The 20,908-nt window shown below is 40.5% G+C and overlaps 1 protein-coding gene and 1 pseudogene across 1 annotated transcript; one reads left to right on the top strand and one right to left on the bottom strand.

The window, feature by feature from the left end:
- The first annotated feature begins 381 nt into the window (after window positions 1–381).
- On the top strand, window positions 382–4,509 carry LOC137295144 (beta-1,4-N-acetylgalactosaminyltransferase bre-4-like; annotated as a pseudogene).
- A 695-nt stretch (window positions 4,510–5,204) lies between these two features.
- Window positions 5,205–19,431, bottom strand: LOC137294533 (ribonuclease Oy-like). The gene is made up of 10 exons (XM_067825568.1): window positions 19,314–19,431; window positions 17,484–17,564; window positions 16,363–16,447; window positions 15,464–15,513; window positions 14,763–14,820; window positions 14,556–14,617; window positions 13,287–13,406; window positions 11,252–11,300; window positions 9,223–9,306; window positions 5,205–7,315 (listed from the first exon to the last, which is right to left on the bottom strand). The coding sequence occupies exons 2-10, from the start codon at window positions 17,531–17,533 to the stop codon at window positions 7,172–7,174; spliced, it is 702 nt and encodes a 233-aa protein (XP_067681669.1). The 5' UTR covers window positions 17,534–17,564; window positions 19,314–19,431; the 3' UTR covers window positions 5,205–7,171.
- Between the last annotated feature and the right edge of the window lie 1,477 nt (window positions 19,432–20,908).

The raw sequence follows: 20,908 nt of genomic DNA, 5'->3' as shown, positions 1-20,908 counted from the left end.
CTCATTGAGCGTCATCACTGATCAATGATGGCTTCTCGGAGACTCATGTTTTCGGCAGACAGTTCTTGCATATGTTCGTTTACAGTTATCAGATCTATGGTTATCTTGTCACAGTTACGATCATCATAGCTGTCACTGCTGAACCTGGCACTCTCCGCTACAGCACTCTCGGCTACAGCACTCTCCGCTACAGCACTCAACCTTCCTTTCACATTTTCTAGAGATTCTATTTTCAGCTCTAGTGTGACAGTGTTGCTCTTAATATCAGTACATCTTCTAGTTTTGTTAGTTTATTGTCTATAGTCTCTAGTTTGGGCAGGATAGCTGTTGTTGTTGTATCTGGACTAGACGGGAGGGGTTGACTGAGAGGGTTGCAAGAAAATGGTACCTGGTGGGTTCGGTATTGTCCTGGTGGAGTTGCCTATCATGGGTGTTGTGCAGGGGTGTAGACAGCTTGCAGGAAATCTCCGACAAGGTGAGAGATACTCCCGGCGGTTGTTGTTATTCATCTTGAGGCGGCTTTTGCTGACGTATCACCTGAGTTCGTGGCAGGTTGCGGATTGGTGACTGAGGGTGACTTTTTCTGCCGTTTTCTGCTCTTTTTATCACTATCTAGTGTGATAAGCTTCTTACTCATGCTCAGGATAGGCATTATATGATATTATAAGTTTCTTTTCCTTATTAAAACTAGAGTTTGAAGTTAACTTTACCTCAGAGAGATTCGACACGTCTCGCCATCTTGACGCATGCACTTAAACATCCACATTGACCTGCACCTGAGATCAACTGTGTAAAGGGCCAGGTGAATAGGTCCGTTGGTTTGGTTCATTGTGTCACATGCGATAGGTCCCCAGTTGACAATGCTTGACGTATGAGACAGCTACAGGACCTGGATAGCTATTCTCGAAATGTTGGTGGCCTTACTAACTTCTTCACTGGCTACGATCACTTACGATTATCTTAAGCATGCATACCTTGGCTGAACAGCTGGTTGGGCACGCCCTCGACGGTCAATTCCAGTTTGGTAATCTAGGAGTTCTAATGTATTTTGTTGACACTTTGAACCGGTGCAAATTCTTCCACCGGTAATTAGATTCGTTGGATTGGTTCATTATGTCACATGGGATAGGTCCCCAGCAAACAATGCTTAAAGTATAAGACAGTTAAAGTGACCACATGATTAGGTTCGTTGGATTGGTAACCGTTCATTGTGTCGGTACCATTGTGTCACATGGGATAGATCCCCAGCAGACAACTAAAGGGCCAGGTAATTAGGTTCCTTGGCTTGGTTGATTGTGTTACATGGAATAGGTTCCCAGCCAACAATGCTTGTCAGTGATGAATGCCGTTACATCATGATATGTTTATAAGTACCGGCGACTTGAGTACAGTTTAGGTCCAAAGCAATTTCTACTTGCCCATGCTTGCATGGTAGGTTAAAGGACCGGATCACTGCTTTGTGACCTTTTTGACTGTGCCACATATTCTACCCATAAAAGTTCAGACTCACTAGCATAAATGTATCCAGTTAAATATGCCATGTTGTTTAAAGGTACTGTTTACACATGAACTGATATCGATGTGCATTTTATTGTAAAACTATTTCGTGCCGTTGAAAAGATGATTGTCATGAGTTCTGTAGATGATGAAAATCAGTGAAAATTGTCAAATTCTTAATAAAACTTACACCAAACCGCAGTTGTCCACGTGCATGCTATTTGCACATGTATTGTCAATTCGATGCATGGTCCTCGTGCAATAAGTTTGCAGTTGGTTCCCCCAAGTTAGTAGAGAAAGTCGTTTCCGATGAAATCATGTATATAAGCAAAACATACGGTGAGTACTTTTTAAGCTAAACCTATGTTGGGTAATACATTTTAGGACTAAAACAGGCTGAATACGTGTTTTGCCGTACGAGGGATCTATGAGGATCACATGGTGAGGTTTGGTTAGGTATATGTGCCATATGTTTATTTCAGAAAATAGTCCCATCCCTATCGACGTTGTTCTCATGAATGTAGAAACTCTGGAACGTATGCACGTGAAAGACCTGAAGCCTGGAAGAATGTACTTCCCGCGGAAATGTGCTCCCGTTTGTAGTGCATTATCGAGACAGAGCGGACCACCTCAACATTTTTCTGAAAAACGTTCATCAGTTCTTGAAGAAACAAGGCGTACAATACATGATTAAACTTGTAAAACAGGTAGGACAAATATAAGACAATTACTGCCCATGTAAGAATCTGTGGGATAAAGACATGTATACGAGCAGGTTGTGAGATTAGTGCATCTGTTTAGATATCAATATAATCACTTAAGACATTTTCTTGAGCGTAAACAAATACACATTGTTTGCCCATTTAACATACGTTGAGACGTTAATATTCAATATATCTATGTGTCAGAGTTATTAGTACGTTTAATATATTGTTCACAAGCCTTTGACGTAACCCTCATAAGGCATGTCTGTGATAGGATATCCAGTGCCCGCTACCCCACCCCACCCTAGTCACTTCTGGACACGTACGGGAGAGTAACCCACCTCTCCGTGGAAGGTAATATCTAGGGTAAAACTCTGTTTCGTAGAATATTATTACAACAGGCCGTTTCTGGAATATGTTTATATGATAGATTTTCGCCCAGAAACAGCCAAAGCCCTTGGCAACCCAAATTGTGTCAGTGTTGTAGCCTCCAGCTTCTAGATATAACAGAGGGATGACAATGAACATCGGCTTCATTGAAAGGGAAACACTGTGTGGCTTCGACTATTGCGTCTTCCAGGACGTCGACCTCACCCCGCAAGTAGATGCAAACGTCTACGTCTGGGACAACATGCCACGCATCCACTCCATCAACCTTGAGCATTGGAACCATCGGTGTTTATCTAGAGTCCATGCAGTCAGTTCAACAGTCACAAAGCTTATCAAGCTAGGGATTATCAAAATATTATATTACCATGGTGAATGAGTGTGTTTTTAGGCCGCTATGGGCCATATACCGGCAATATTACGGCGGGGAACACCAGACATGGGTTTCACAAAATGTACTCATGTAGGGAATGAAACCCGAGCCTTTGGTGTGACGAACGAACTATTTAACTACTACGCTACCCCACCGCTCCTATATTACCAAAACAGATGTACATATTATTCTACCATGACTTCAGTAAATACTGGATTGTGATTGGTTAATCAAAGTCATTCAGAGGTACATAATCACGTTATATACCTCTGATTTTCAAACACTTTAAGTATTTGTTTAAAATCTGCATAACTCGGTTATGGTAGAATGGAAATAAACGTATTGTGTTGGAAAATCAGACGTATATAACGAAATTATAATAGCTCTAAATTTTGTGTTTAAAACCACACGCTACGCTTTCGGTTTTACATCAAATTTAGAGCTATTATAATTTCGTTATACACCTCTGATTTTCCAACACAGTATCTTTATCTCCTAAATATATTAAGAGCGTACGAGTGCGTGAGGGAGCTTCGTTCAATGCAATAAAGAACCGTGTCTTGAGTTATTGGTCAGCGTCAAGTTGGAAAAAAGTTGACATAAAACCAGACTTTTTGAGTGACATATCGGAATTTTACAGTCGCTCAAATACACGTATAAAAACGTTTCAAAGGTAAGAGAGAATCGGTAAAGGGTTAAGTGAGAGCATCGTTAAAGAGTAAAAGTAGGAGAGAACAGCATAACAGGTAAGAGAGAACCGTTCAATGGTTAAGAGAAAGAACCGTCAAAGAGATAGGAGAGAGCTGTTCAAAAGATAAGAGAGACATCTAAGAGGCAGGAGAGATGCATGAAAGAGGTAGGAGAGGACAGCTTCACGGGCAACATCGAACTGTGGAGTAAGAGAGAAGCGTTAAAGAGACCGAGTATGGTTTTACGACGCTTTTACGAATATCCAATCAACGTCACGGCGGGGGACACCGGAATGGGCTTGGCACATTACACCCATGTGGGGAATCGATCCCGGGTCTTTAACCACTACACTACCTACATTACAAAACCCTTAAAGAGACACATTTCAGAGATACGAGAGAACCGTTAAACAAGTAAGAGAGAATCTTTAAAGTGGTATGAGAGACCCGCTTAAGACATAGGAGAGAATCGTATCAAGATCTGTTCAAGAAAGATAAGTGGAAACATATTTGTGGATGTGGTACACTATTAGGTATCAGCAAGCGTTGTATCTCGATTCGATGAACCATAGGCACTTCGTCCCACTTAATGAATGACGAAAGTATTTTTTTCAAATCTGTGGTATAGAGGCGCTATCCATGTTTCTATGTTAAGTTAATGTTTGAGATTTAAATATGTGACGAGAGGATTAGATCGGAGGGAGTCTGATGGACTTGAGCAGCTTGGAGATATCTGATTCAGTTCATGAGACTATACACGTGGATTTACGTCGGAATCGACGAGAAGAACGTTCTTCAGAATCAACCAAAAAGACTTGATCGAAAACGAGAAAGACCACATTTAAATAGAAATAAGTAACTCATGATTCAGGATGACCGGATCCGCTACTTCCGGACGGGGATCCGCTACAGAATGCGTGTATCGTTTATCCCGGGATACAATGGCAAGGATGGGGGAAAATCCTGCCCTCACACCACTGACACTAAGGTTCGCAGAGGCACGGAATGTCACTGAAGCAATGATCAAGAATCTTCCATGAGACATATCTATGTCTTATACTGTTTACTGGATAGCGAAGGGACTAGATTATCGCACTGAGATTCATAACTTCAAGTTGTTTACGTGATTTGCTCACTGTTAACGACAAAACATCAATACATGCTATAAACCCATATATAATTGAAGATAGTTGCACATGATACATAAATAAACTGATGATACACATCACACATATTCCATATACGGCTTGAGGTAAATTTCAATGAAATAAAATCAATATTCAGATTCGGGATTCAAATGCCGAAACCCGAACACTAAGAAAAGTCCAACTTGAGGCTGAAATATGGGAAAACGTAGGTTTGAGTGTTCATGTTTTTAAGACACCCAGGTTTACTCGGAGCCCCTAGTACCCTAGGATGGGATAGAATGAGATAATGTATATTGACACTGTTGGTCATAATTCCGAATCTGAACAAAATATTCCCGAATCCGTTTCTAACTTCATGTTACTTTCTCTGCCGATAGTGATAAGAACAGAACAACGAAGAGCAGTATGTGGTTTAAATGCTTTATTAGCGCTAAGCACGTTAAACAGACAATAGCATGGAACAGAGCACAGAACTCCAGATATTTTTTCAAACAATTGGGTATTTACTCCCTAGACAACTTTATTCCAGTTGATGCGACGTTTCAGTGTATCAAGGAAATGATGCACACCGCTATGCAAAGATGAGAAATATATATGAAGGGTAGATTTTTATACAATTACAAAGACTTGTTGTCAAGAGAAATAACTGAAGCGAGATGGTCAAATGGTGGAGTAAGGTTATGTTTTAAAGAAGTTGTCTATCCATAAAAACTGTTCCCCTTTATCATGCCAGTTTCAAATTGCCACTTCAGATGTAACAGGGTGAAACGGAGAAGGAGAGTTAAAAAAACAATGTGCTTTAGTGATTGAAAGACAAAAACCCAAATTTCAGACTGTTACAGAATTTGACGTAACGAGAAAATGCTCTCAGCAATGAGACATTTCGCTGAAAAAATACTTTTGCTACAAAAGCGACAACAGTATTTAAGATTTTGTGCTGAACGTTTCAAGGATGTGTTGGTTTTTTAAATTGTTCCTTCTCGGCCCCCGTCTCCGGTGGATTGCACTATCCGGAATGTATATTAATTTAACTAAACGTCCTGTGAATGACCGTACAAATCGGCAGAAAATGAAGACCTTTGACTGTAGGGGGGATTCCGCACTCTTCTACCCAGTGTTCCGTGCGGCCAACCAGCACAGTATCTCTGTCACAGGCTTACACAGTCCATTAAACATAATGTGCATATTTCTTAATTTTTGCAGTTTTTTAAGAGTCTACACACCTAATTAAACATCACTGTCAGAACGGTTTAGTTTCAATGAGAAAATATCTTAAAACACGTAACGCTAACTTCTTTGAGTGGCATGTTTCGAAGTTGGCGAATCAGATAAGGACAAACTTTATGGAAGAGCAGTCTAAGTAAACTAAGTCTCTGTACTTTTCGTTATACTCCACTACTGAGTCTAACAAAACTCAGCTGGAGGTTGCGTCAGGTAACCTTTGAGCAACCTATGACCGTGCAATCAAACGGGAGAAGCCCGAATGGATGTAACCAAGCAGACAACGGCTACTGTTTAGGGTTTGACGGGACTTAAATCCGTTAGTCACTGATACTGATCCCTCAATAAACGTAAATCCGCATAAAACACAGATACATGTATTTGATCTCCAGTATATATATAATTTTTATACGTTTAGGGCTTTCTGTTGACATGGTTACCATTAGCTAATATTTCCGCAAGCTGGTAAGCTGTCTTCTGATTGGTCAGTTGCAATCTCAAAGGTTACCTGACGCGACTTTGTCACGGCTGCCACTGGAGACTCCAGGTGGTAGAGCGTCTTGTACCGTATTATCGCCAAATCCCGTACACTAGCTCATAGCTCCTGACAAACAAATATAAGTCGTACTTAACATGAATGAGCAAGGCTAAGACCCAAGACCTAGATTTTGGAAGCTTTCTTAGCACTTAGATATTCGTAAGTATTCGTTAGTGTATGACACTTACGACTATCTTAGCGCTAAGACAGCTTCGAAAATCTGGGCCCTGGTGCATCTTTGAAGAATAGTTCGATTACATAAGATTCAGTATACACACGTGTGAGGAAACAAACGACACGCAAGTTCAACAGTAAACTAGGGGAGAATACCGGCGCAGAGAATAGAGAATTTGAGACTTGCTGACCGAGTGACCTAATTGAAGGAAACTTTGCTCATGCTTTCAATCACTGGCTGCAAGGTCAAAGGTACATATTTACAGACTTCGTGATACCGGAACGCTGCTGATTTGATCTGATCAAATATATCGAAACGTGGCAATAACTTAAATACGCCATTCGTCCAAAATGTAATATCGTTTTGTAAAGTGCATTACGGTGCAATTGAGATTAGTTCTGAAATCAATTTCAATCTTCGTAGAGATGTAACTGAACGTCTATTTCGAACAATAGATATCGTGGACAGGGAAGATGTAAACTTTGTCCCCAGGCTTGCATTGATGTATGTTTGAGTAGTGCAGCGTCGTCACGGTGAACGTCTTCGACAAGGCGAGGTAAATCGACATCAGCAAAGTGCGATTCTGAAACAAAATAAGCTTGGAGAAAACATTTTGAGAATACATTTGAAACGCTGAAAATATGACTGCTTTGTTTTTGTTTGTTTGTTTCACGCCGCACTGAGCAATGTTCATTCAATATGAGGAAGTCTGTAAATGATCGAGTCTAAACGGAACAATCCCGTGATTGATATCACAAGCATCAGTTACACAAGGGGATATGATAAACTGCATCATTCATGTCTCACCGCACGATCCCGATAGTTGCCTCTCACAAAATCCATGGGTTTCTAAGAACTAATTTTAACTATGATCTTCACAGATCAGCCAAAATAAAATAATGCCTTTTGTAAATACAGAGGAGAATTTTCCCGCTTGGCATTGCTCTCTAACGTCACGTTATCACCCGGACGGAATTGTGCGACTGTATACGTCCGCACATTCGCTTTTCAGGTACCCATTTTAAACAGCGGGGTGCAATGCAATGTGGACGAAGAGCCTTGCCCAGGTACACAAGACAGTATGAGAACCAGGTCACAGAACTTTGCTGTCTCCGCTCGGATTTAGACCTGGGCCTTTGAAAGCTGGAACTTTCGGGAAATGATTGAAAGTATATATGTAAATGCTGGTTGCCGTGTGTTGGGGTACACACACATTCACATTCATTCATTTTGTCAAAGTAATTCTGCAAGAAGCTTCTCATATTACTCATATTGTTGCATGTCATGTTATTATGTTATTATTGCTATGACTGTAACAGAAAGTTTCTACGAAACTTTCTTTTCCTCAAGGGGGAGAGTGTTAAGAGTGTGTATTTTTTGTATATCTTGTTATTAATTAAGTAATAATTATTATTGGGTCACAACGTTTAGTGTTTTGAATAATAAATATGATGGGTCACATTTTGTGTAATAGATGATCCGCATTTTCAGAATTCTGGCAGCAGGTTTGTCCGGACATTATCTGCCCTTGACTTCCTGTTTGTTTACTTCCGGGGGGTTATTCTGGGGCATTCTACCGTGTTGGCGATGGCCGTAGATGCTGTAACTTTCGGGAAATGATTAAAAGTACATATATAAATGCTAGTTGCCGTGTGTTGGTGGACACACACATTCACTGGAGTTACATCGCCAACAAATCCGTCAACGCCTGAAACTGCTGTCAGACCGCTCGCTGTGTTTTCCTTCTACATAACTGTTTCTCCCTCGTACTAAGACTTTGTTGAGTTTGCTATATTATATTTTGTGACCCATTACCTTAGATTTTGTTTCACTTGTATTGAATTTGAAATCGATATTGTTATATTGATTTGTGACTTTGTATAACTTGCTCTCATTGCCTTAATACAAGATTTTAATATTTTAAACTTGTCTTTGTTCTGTTTTGCTGGTTCACGGGGGATTTCTTACATTGTTTGTCACGGTAAATTCTTAACCGTAACATATATTAGCATGAAGACACTTTCGTTTCAATAGAATAGGCCTTCAACAACCCATGCTTGCCACAAAAGGCGACTATGTTTGTTGTAAGAGGCGAGATCGGGTGGTTAGGCTCGTGGACTTGGTTGACACATGTCATCGGTTCCCAATTGTGCAGATCGATGCTCATGTCTTTGATCACTGGATTGTCTGGTCCAGACTCAAATATTTACAGACCGCCGCCATATAGCTGAAATATTGCTGAGCGCGGCGTATAACTAAACTCACCCTCATGTTTTCGTTTCACACAGACTGTATATGAAAAACTAATATGGCGACCACATATGGATACCATATGGTTGACCGCTATAGTGTATCTAACTTGGGCCAAGGTTAGTCAAGTTACATCGACATGTGACGATGAAATGCTCATATTATCACCCATCTGGTTGACGTATGGCTGTTATGTGACTGTGTTTTAACTACAACGTTTAACACTGTTCGGACTCTCACTGTTTCCGGATATCTCTGCGTTGTACACGTCATGATCAGGTTAGTCTGGAAGTACTGTTGAACAGCATGCTTTATGTCCTCAGTCTGGAAAGTAGACAATTATGTCTATTAAGGATGCTATTTGTCCATATAATATTCATAAACTAAACATGCTTGCCCCTAGGATCAGGAATAGAAATTTTGCTGTGGTGTGTGATAATATAGCCTTAAGAAATAATGACCACATCTAATAGAGATCATGGGGACAGATAGCATTACAAGGACCTAATTTAACTCAGCGAATTAGTTCAGGTTTACATCGCTATATTCTAGCAATATCACGACAGGGGAAACCAGAAAAGGGCTTCACACGTTATACCCGGGCCCGTATGGGGAATCTAACAGTGGTCTTTGGTAGAAAACACGTCTCCGAGGTTTTGGTAGTCAATGTAAAACCGAAAGGGGTGTGTGTGTGTGTGTGGGGGGGGGGGGACTTCCCGACTCTCATGGTTGTAGATTGTCTACCAGAACCTCAGAGGCGTGTTTTCTCTGACATATATACTGTCAATGATGGATAACTACAATGTAGATGATCATTTAACGAAGCTACACAACAGTAACTGAAGCGCGCGTAAAATCAATTTAATTACAGTGACTATAAAACTAAAGTGTACTTCTCACTATATATTATGTGATCTCGTTTTCCCAGAATAACCACATTTGACGTTTTTGTTTTGAAGGGACAGATTTTACTTTTTGTTAGTAAGACCGCTTCCCAGGGTTTGCTCTTCCTAACTTCATATGACAATCAACATAAGTGTTTGAAATCAATTGAAAAATATCGTTCAAGATTAAAGTCACAATACAAAGGGTTTACAAAGCGGGACTGGAACCGCATTTTCTCATCCGTACGCAGGCGTTCGGCCACCGGGCAGAAGAAGGTTTTGGGGTTAACTTATCTACTTATAGCTTCTGTCATTAAATTCATTTTACGCGCGCTTCAGGTATTGTTATGTAGCTTTATTAAATGATCATCTACATTGTAATTACCCATCATTGACGGTATATATTTTAGAGAACAGACTTCTCCTCGGTTTTGGTAGACAGTGTAAAACCATCGGGGTCGGGAAATCCCTCCCCCTCCGGTTTTACATTGTCTACCAAAACCTCGGATGCGTGTTGTCTCCTATACATTAATAGATAATTCAACCCCACTTCTTTCTTCTGCCCGGCGGCCGTGTGGTAGAGCATCTGCCTAGATATCCGAAAGCTGCAGTCCCAATCTTGCTGGAGAAAACATTTGAACGATATTTTTCAAATGGTTACAAAGACTCATATCATTTGAATGTTGATGTTCGATGTTGAGTTCGGAAAAGTTGATTGCACAAAGTAAAACCTGGGGAGAAGTCTTTCTAAGGTAAAGTAAAACCTGTCCCTCCAAAACAAAAACCTCAAATGCGGTTATCCTTGGAAAACAAGAGATGCACTAATATATAGCGAGAAACACATTTCAGGTTTATGTCGACAGCTTAAACAGTTTAGTTAAGTCTAAGTATAGCACAAGGAAGAGATGACAAACGCACATGTCTAAATAAAGCAAAGGGAGGAGGTCGGCATACGCGCATGTCTAAATAAAGCAAAGGGAAGAGGTCAACATACGCGCATGTCTAAATAAAGCAAAGGGAAGAGGTCAACATACGCACATGTCTAAATGAAGCACAGGGAAGAGATTGGCAGACACCCATGTCTATATAAAGCACAGGAACGAGATAGACACCCATGTATAAATGAAGCGAAAGGAAAATACTGATAAACAAAAATTACCAGTTGAAGCACAGGGGCGAGACTGATAAACGCATATGTGAACATGTAGTAAAGGGACAATAACGCTGAGAAAGCAGGTATAGATTTAAGGCGAGGTAAGTACACCAACGTGTCCAAATAAAGTGATAGCCGAGAGAGACGAGCACATCGCCGAGGAAAATCAGCGTGGAGTACACGTGGTCGTGATGATGGAAACAGATCGTCCTGTTGTTACCAAACTACTCACGGGGTATGACTTCTTACATGATGGCGTGATCCCTGCCTTCTCAAGCGCCCTGTCGAAATAGAATCATTTCTGTATAACAAAATGTCCCATGTACCCATAAACTCATTTATTTGGATGTGCACGATTACTTTCGTTTAGGCACCAACCAATGATTACCAAGAGCATGGAATGCACAAAAAGTTATTTTCTGAGGCAGATCAACTAAGTTTATGGTTACTATTTTTTGTTTAAGCCACAACGAATTTAACGTTGGAAATATCAGAGCCATACTCGTACTGGGGAATGTTTGATTGTTGTTATGGGTGTAGAATGTCTTCACTATGTCTAATCAAGCGATTGTCTGTCTCAAAGTCGCCTAGCCTTCCCTGCAGTGCTAATGCCCTGATGACGAAAGTCTAGATTACCTCAGCTTCTGAATCTCACTGGGGGTCCTTTTCAATTTAAATTGGTTTATTTGTTATCAAACATATATAAACTACCAGGCACAGGAAACTCATCACCTGATGTTGTGGCTCATAAAGGAGACACCAATGACATATATGATACAAATATTGTTCATTATACAACACATAACCATTTTGCAAGCACGAAACAAAATCACCAATCGATATATAGTAATCTGATTACGAGATATTGCATAAGAGACGTAGGGTCAATATGAAATGTGACCCAATCACAGATTATTCGCAAAATGTGTTTCAAGTCACAGGCCTTCAGTAGCGTGTGTGACGAACCCTTGAATCGATATATGACAAAACACGTCTCCTAATGGATGACGTTAGTCGAAGGATGACGTCAACAGGAATTCTGTGCCAAAGATCCAAAAGAACTTGTTCGAGCTACTATCGATTTGCTGGTGGAGGTTGTCGTTGTCTCAACTGTTTTTCAAGATCATCTCAGAGATGTTCTGTCGGATTCACATCTGGAAATCGTGCTGACGTCGTTGTGGTAGTCTTGTACGAGACTGGCAGTAAGTGGGCGTGCATTGTCCTGTTGCAAGATCAACCATCTAGACTGTTGACGCACAAATGGTAACACAATTGGTCTCAAGACTTTGTCTCTGTACCTTTGAGCAGTCAAATTTTCATGAAGGATGACGTGTTCTCCGCTGACCACAAATCCCGCCCCATACCATGACATCGCCTCCACCAAACGGGTGCACCTTATGGACAATTTGGCGCCAGTCGCTCAACCCTATGACTGTTAACACGAACTCGCCATCATTTTGGAACATGTTGATTGGACTGTTGTCTATAAACAGAACTCCCTCCCACTCACGTCGCTTCCGCCGACGTACAGTTTGAGCCCAGTGTAACCTGCGCTGACAGTGTTGACGTGTCAAGGCCATCCACAGAAAAGGACGGTGAGCTCAGATGTCACCATTCGGAGTCGTCGTAGTACGGTCCGTCTGCTGATGGAGTGTCCCAAGGCCGTCGCCGCAGCTGACGTTACCGTAACGAATGTTTTCAGCAAGTGTATTGTCCGGATGTGGCGGTCTTCAGCCGGCGAGGTAACTCTATGATGACGGCTCAACAAGTTGCTGATGGTTGCTTGGCTGCACCTGAAGACTCTTGCAATGAGACGTTGTGAGGCACCCATTTCTGCTGCACCAATGACTGTCATGTTCGGCTTGTGATAGTCTCTGCATTTCTGTGACGTTCTTTTTAATACTGCACGGTTGCGTATCTGTATTTATGCTACCATTGTGCCCGGAATTTTCAGTAAAGCCCATTTATGTTGTTTTGGGGCATTTTCATTCCAGCACGAAATTCACTTAATCACGGACCTATGCCTTGCTACTCTACCACAGAATGAGTTTTGGAGAATGTTTTCTGAAAACATTTCACTTTATGGCAGTATCTGTAATTACGAAATCGTTTATTTAAGTGATAAATTTGTTTTGCCCGTTAGTTTATATTCAACGACTAAGCCTTAGTCCAATCGAACGACTACTCTAGTCAGTCACAACCTAACATTTAACGTATCGGTGTTACAAAAACAGAGTATAGTAAGTATCTAATGCCTACTGACTCACATCTGGGGATTAAATGCATCTAATCTGTTGAGACGTAGGACCTTATGAAAGTAGCGAAACTCGTTGTTCGTTGCTTTAAGGGTTGTGGCGCAAGTACCATGTCTTCTCCATTCATGCTGCCTGAAATGAAGAGGACATATCAATAATGTATTACATAATGTAGTCGTGCGTAATTGCCGAATTGTCCGTACAGTACACTAGGTCCGTGGCCAGTCCCGGAGGTCGGACTACACTAACAGTATTTTCTTCGCCATGCTTGTGGTTCTGACCCATACATGGTGACAGAATCCTTATTCTGTCTCACAGTCCCTGAACCACATTATTTTGCCTACTGCCAAGTCCTCTCTGCAGTGCTAAGGAATTAAATGAAGCAAGTCTAGATTTCCTTAGGTTCTCTGGTCTTCCCAGGGTTCCTTTTCAATTACCATGGGTTTGTTTGTTACTATCAAAATAATACATATTCAGAGACTTTGCCTTAGTCTACAGAATCCTCAGTGCAGTTAATACTGTATGCTTACGGTTTGGTATTATTTTGCTATCAGAACTAATTGGAGAAGAAAGGGCGGTGAGGTAGCCTAGTGGTTACATTGTGTGAAACCATGATATTCCTGGAATATTGCAAAAAATCGTGTAAAATATATTTACTCACTATTGGATAAATATGCCATTGTCAATTGTTTGCCTCGAATAACGCTGAAGATAAAAAAAACCCACTTTCTTTCTAAATCGTCATTTTATCATGCATAACACATTATATATATCCCTGGACATCTCTGTTTTAAAACGTGATTTTGTTTACCTTCACGAACATGCATGTGTATATTTAGCATACAATGGATGCAGGGTAAATAGTATGTCCCTTTCTCTTCTATTAATTTGAGGGGAACATATTGTAAATAAATTGAGGCTAACCTAGCAGCGACAAGAAGAGAAAATATTGCGCAATAATGAACACTGATACTGGCTCACATACAGCGTGAGATACGGCATAATTATATTGGTCTTGAAATGTACCAAATGCATCCGATTCGCCATTTCGTATTGTCCAAACCACAAGACTGGACATTTTTCTGCAGTGTATGACGCCATTAATGATTCATAATCAAAAAGAATGTTTGTGTGAGTGTGTGCGTGTGTGTGTGCGCGCTACATTTAGTATGTATGATTTCTTCTTTTCAGAAATCATATTTTGAAAGACATTGCATATCTGAAGTAACAGATGTTTGAGAATGCATTCATGGATGAAGTTGAGTGGCATGAATCACTTACCACAGTGACCGACCGTTATATTTAAGATCCGGCCAGCTTGCTTCAAGTTGTTTTTCAAGAGACTGAAATAATGAACATTACAAAATAATGTAAATATAGTGAAGTACTTTTTTCCATTTACTTTACAAACTGCCACATTCACTAGGAATTTGAAAGTGTATCGCCTCAGAGCAGTGCAAAAGTCGAAGACATTTTATTAGTGCCAACCTTGATCTTGTCCCAGCTAAACCGCCAACTGTCGTTGCAGTTATTACCTACATCGGGCCTGTAACATCACCAGAAAGAAAACTGTATTGGAATTAAAATATTGTATTACAACCACTTCAACAGTTATAAGCTTTAGGTTGACACATGCCATCGGTTCCCAGTTGCGCAGATCGATGCTCACGCTGTTGACCTCTGGATTGTCTGGTCCAGACTCTGTTGTTTTCAGACAGATGCCGTATAGCTGGAATACTCACTCACTCCCTCACTCACTCACTCACTCACTGTAACTTGTACATTTATTAACAGCTCTACAATCCGGGCATGCTGTCTAAACTGGATTATTTTGTCAGTCCCGGTGAGTGCCGGTTAAGACAGCTTCCACTGTATATTCAAAATGGACGTAAGAGTTTACAAGGCTTTTAGCGATTATTCCTTCCATAACCACATAAGAAATGGACTCAAGGCCCTGTGTGTACACATACCATTTGCGGAATCCAACGTGACAAAGCAAGTCATCTGTCGTGTAATTACGATGTGAGACGGTATGACCACTATGTTGGTTTGACAACATATTGGTTTGTATGTCGATTTTATTACATTTGTCTTGAGAATCATTATTCAGCAATAGATGTTAAAGTTAGAATCATCTCTCTGTTTTCTTACGTGACATTGTTCGGAAGCGAAGTGGTTTAAGGACTTACCACAGACCGTGAACTGTCCAACTTGTCACCTGTGGGGGGATGCGATGACGCTGAAAATGTATGTCTATAAAATATAGTTTACCATGGGTAGGTCAGAGGCACCAAACCATATACATGTAATATGCTACAATATTCACGATTCCTAAGTCTCTTGGTTCAGTAAATATGGATCTGTAGTGATGCGAGATGTTGGCAAAGAGGGTGAGCATATGAGAACCTTCCGGCAGCACTTGTCATGTATAAATTCTGCACCAAAGGTATGTTTGCAATCAGGAACTTCAGGGACACGATATCGAATATTTATCGAATGTTGCAATTCCAATCAGCTGTTCTGAATTACGATATCTATGTATGAGTACAGCGATTCTTCTGCTTATAATCATAAAGTTTACTTTTACGCCGCTTTTAGCAATATTCCAGCAACATAACACATGTGAGTGGACCAATACTACAAACACGTGTGAGTCGACTAAGACTACAGATATGTGTGAGTCGAATAACATTACAAACACGTGTCAGTTGATCCAAGACTACAGACACCTGTGTATCGACCATGAAGACATGTCAACCCATGCTTGCCATAAAAGGTGACTATGCTTGTCGTAAGAGGCGACTAACGGGATCGGGTGGTCAGACTAGCTGACTTGGTTGACACATGTCATCGGTTCTCCATTGCGCAGATCGATGCTCATGTTGTTGATCACTGGATTGTCTGGTCCAGACTCGATTATTTACAGACCGTCGCCATATAGCTGGAATATTGCTAAGTGCGACGTAGAACTAAACTCACTCACTCACTCACTCATGAAGACATGTCAAATATAAACATTAGGCGTTCCTGTCGAGACTCCATACACTCAGAACGTATTGTTAATGCCAAATCAGTACACGGAACGTACCTCACATCGTATGTAATGGCATGTACTCGGAGGCCATCTTTGTGCAAATATGAAGCTCGTCCATTTCTCATCAACACAGATGGCGCTGTAACAGCATGTAATCGGGTAAATAAGTTGTATACAGACACCTTTGAAGTCGCGTAATAACTTGTCAGCTTGTTTGCTGTAAACAAATACCCTTGTGTTCAACTAATGCATGTACGTTGTCTGCAGATACCCTAGTAGTAATTATATGTGATGCATGTTCGTTTTATACAGATACCCCGGTAGTAATACGTGATGCAAGTACATTTTATACAGATACCCCGGGAGTAATGATATGTGATGCAAATACGCTGTGTACAGAGACACCATGTTGTCGTTGATGTGCTGGTTTACTGGTTGCGCCATATACTGAAGCCATGAGTTACTGCAAATGTTATCAATAGAAATGTTGCGCATCAAATCTAAGTAAGCGCTTGGCATTGACGCAATATCAAACATTTATATTATCAAATTCTAAATTTAGGAAAGGTTTCGTAGACGTAGAAAACTAGTACAGTAACCCTCTTTGACAGATATTTGCCTTTGGTAATTATGCATTTAAGAAATACAGTTCGCTCTACCACCATATATTGTGTAATAAAGCACACTTTCGCCCTGAACTAATAGTTAAAGCACGAGGACGCTTGCAGATATATTTGACATATATTTGCCATTTCTATGCAGTTTGTGTTGTTGTAAGTACTAAATATTACATTGGATGACAATATCTAATTCAAATTTGCATGACCATATCATCCTCATGACTTAATAATAACATATCTCGTTTCATTATACATTCATTCCTTGTCCTTGTGAAACAACAAGTCATGTGTTGCTTTCATGAAACAAGGAAATATATTGTACAATTCGAAACAGGAAAGTGTTTCAGACACAAAAATTTGTCAATAATGTGTCACATTTGGAAATCGTCCCATTGGGTCTACAAGTAAACTGTGACCAAGGAGAGAGAGAGAGAGAGAAAGAGAGAGGAGAGGGGGGAGGGGGGAGGGGGGAGTAGGGCTATGTGTTTGGGCCTTAAAAGGACCTTGTGAAACTATTTTAGGATTGTTATTTATCTAAAAACCAGAAACACTCACGTAATTATCAAGGAGAGAAACAGAATGATGATGATTCCCCGAGCCGCCATTTCATTAAGCGTTTGGCGATCGATCTCTCAACTGAAAATGAGAGTTCGATATACATGTATAGCATTCACCAACATTTTGCCATATGTATACTACTACTCAACGTTTGATAACCTTGTTTTGTGTATCCAGGGATAGGCTGGTTGTGTTTTGAACATGCGTGTCGGGTATGTAGTGAGATATTAGAAAATACTCCAGCACTTTCGCCTTCATTTCACACTGTAGTCTGTAGGTAACTCGTTCACTTCCAAAGCGAGTGAGTGAGTATGGCTTTACCCTGCTGCTGGTAATATTCCAAAAATATGATGGCAAGGGACACCTGAAATGGGCTTCACTCATAGTACCCATGTGGGGAATCAAACCCAGGTCTTTAGCATGACGAGCACATCTCCCAAAGCCGTTTCCTGCCTGGAACATGTATATTAGCTCCTACTTCTACTCAACCATTTGACGCAAAGCGAAGACCTAACAGCTGGAATAGAAGACAGAAGACCTGTTGTCTTGAAAGTGAAAGTCTAATGAGGGGTGTAAACATGTACTGGCTTATCAGTGCAACATCGTAGACAGGGCTGACTAAACTAATATATCATGGGACTTGTTTCCGTGTATGATAAAAAAATCAATAAATTCTATACACATGTACTTGTTTGGCTTTTCCTTGACATAATATCGAGTAAAATCATATTAATGAAGCTATGAACATCGATTAGGAATTTGTTTTAACGCCACTTGGAATTTCAGTTACCGAAAGATCTATATGCAGTGTGCAATTGAACTCCAACAAATGATACTGATTTCAAGAAATAAAAGTTGTTTAAACACAGAGCCTCTGACGCGAACGACATTACGAAATGGGGGCTAGTTGTGAAACGCCGCACTCAGCAATATTCCAGCTATATGACGTGTTGATTATACTGCGGCCTGCACCAGATAATCCAGTGATCAACAGCGTGAGCAGCGATCTACGCAATTGGGATATGATATATGACAATTGTCAACCAGGTCAGTGCGTCTGACCACCTGATCCCGTTAGTCGCCTTTCATGACAGGTACGGGTTGAATATCAATTCCAAGCCGGTTCTTCACGAGTACCGTGTCCTGATGAAGCACAGGTACGGAATTGATAAAAACGCACACCCAATACATCTAAGAGACGAGGCAGATAAAGACTTCCATATAAGGCACAGGGACGAGGCAAGTATACTTCTTCAATATGTCAATGAAGAACAGTATCATATAGCCAACTTAGAGCACACAGTTGATAGTTGATAAACACACCTGCCTACATGAAGCACAGGAACGGGGTTAATACATGAGCATGTTCACATGAAGCTTAGGAATGGGTTTCTTAAACATTTCTAGGATTAGAAAAGCGTCTTCTAATCTAGGATTAGAAAAGCGTCATTCGTTGTCAGGTACACATTTATCAGTAAAACTACTGAAATATGGTCAATGATGAACTATATAGTGATAGTTTTCAACAAATCTTAGGACGGTGCAGCGCTGGTGTAATCTTGAGCGGCTATTGGCCCAAATCGAGGCAATATAAATTTAATATTTCGGAGATAGAGTTCGCTCTACATCAATGTGTTTTGTAATAAAGTATAGTTTTGCCCTGAACTATAATATAACATATGGGCCAGATGTTGCCCATGACCTATATTATCGAAGCTCTCTTTGGGTTAAGATAGTCGTAAGTGCCACATATTAACATTAACTTACGACTATCTTAGTGCTAAGAGGGCTCCGAAAATCTAAGCCCTGGTATTTCACCCGTCTTACCTTGCTGCTTGGCAGGTTTGTGGCCCAGTGTTGTCCAGACTTGCAGCTGCCAGGTCGAGCGTCCCTCACAACTCTGATAACTGATAATTTGCTGTTTCTGTTTCCTCTAATAAATTTCCTCTTGGGAAATAATCAATTTTCTTAGGAGATCTGTCACGCGTAACCGTTTGTTGAGTAGCATTTCTGAGTAAGATATGTGTCCAGCTATGATATTTGTGTGCAACCGACCGGATACGCTCGCGTACTTTTGAATACACAATACAAGCTCTTCAGTCGTGTGTTTTATTATTTCCACCCCTAAATGAAACATACCAGTGAATGTTCCTTTACGCCACTTACTTTACAGTAATAATAATGTTCCTTTCCGGCACTTTACTCACTTTACAGTAATATCATGGCTGGAGACAGCAAAGGGAAAGCTAAACCGATGATCGAAATAACGGCCTGCCCGTCTGCCCGCCTGCCCGAGGCTGGCAACTGTCGTGTGGGGTTGCCTGAAAAAAATCGCCACCACCTTGTCTAGCTGATATTTTTTTTTAAAAATTCTCTTAGAAACTTCGTATGAATAACACGCGAGAAGATATACATTATGGCGGGTATCACTCGCTATTAAAATGTTTAGAAAATATACTCTTTAAAAAAAGTAGGGGAACTGTACTTTCAAGGTACGATTGTCGAAACTGGGAGATATATGGGATTGAATCAATGTTGATACAATAATAATGGATGTTTTGAGAATGCATCACCACACTGATTTCATTCAAAGCAAAGCTGTTCGTTCAGTAATCCCCCTTGTTAAGTGACAGGAGTATCACATGAAAATTTCAGGTTTACAATTTTCGGTCAGTAGTGTGCGATTTGACCCTGAAAACCTTGACCATGCACAGATGCAAGGAAATTATCGGGTTAAAATGGTCTACAGTGATTTATCGACCTGCCTGAAAAACATCAAGATTCATAATGACACCCCACGCACGTGTAGGAGGCTCCCACGTAGTGCACGTGCTTCCCATGCATTGTGTTCGCTTGTAGTGATAGCGTGAAATGATGCAGCATACACAAGATGAATGTCATTGAAACGATCCTTAATGGGCATTCGTAACTACTCATGTCATTCCGCCAAGTCTGTAGGTCACGGAAAGAGACGAGCAATTACGAATGCTTCAGTGGGCTTTCTTTCTACGAGGTTCCCCTACTATTTGTGGAAGAGTACAGATCATTTTGATGGTGTAAACCGATGTTGCAAGTTTAAGACACACGTTTCAAATGTCACAGACCGGGATGTAAATGAATATCTAAGTTCATGCACGTTGTTCTTAATTTGCTTAATCAATTATCCTTTTCTTTGTATAAACACTCTATATTTACCAATCTATAAAATCTCTATACCTGTCTACTGCATAACATACCACTTAATCTCTTTGAACTCTGTACATCTCAATCAAAACGTATCACTTAATCTCCTTGTTTTTAGTTTTCTCATTCTTAAATTACATCTCACTGGCTTCCTGCACATGTTATATATTTGGCGTGTAATCATATTCTGTCATTCAACTAATGAAAGGGTCAGGAAGTAGCCCAGTAGTTGTAAATCT

Source organism: Haliotis asinina, chromosome 8, assembly GCF_037392515.1.
Source record: "Haliotis asinina isolate JCU_RB_2024 chromosome 8, JCU_Hal_asi_v2, whole genome shotgun sequence".
NCBI classification, from domain to species: Eukaryota; Metazoa; Mollusca; class Gastropoda; order Lepetellida; family Haliotidae; genus Haliotis; species Haliotis asinina.
This window is presented reverse-complemented; position numbering and strand designations above follow the sequence as displayed.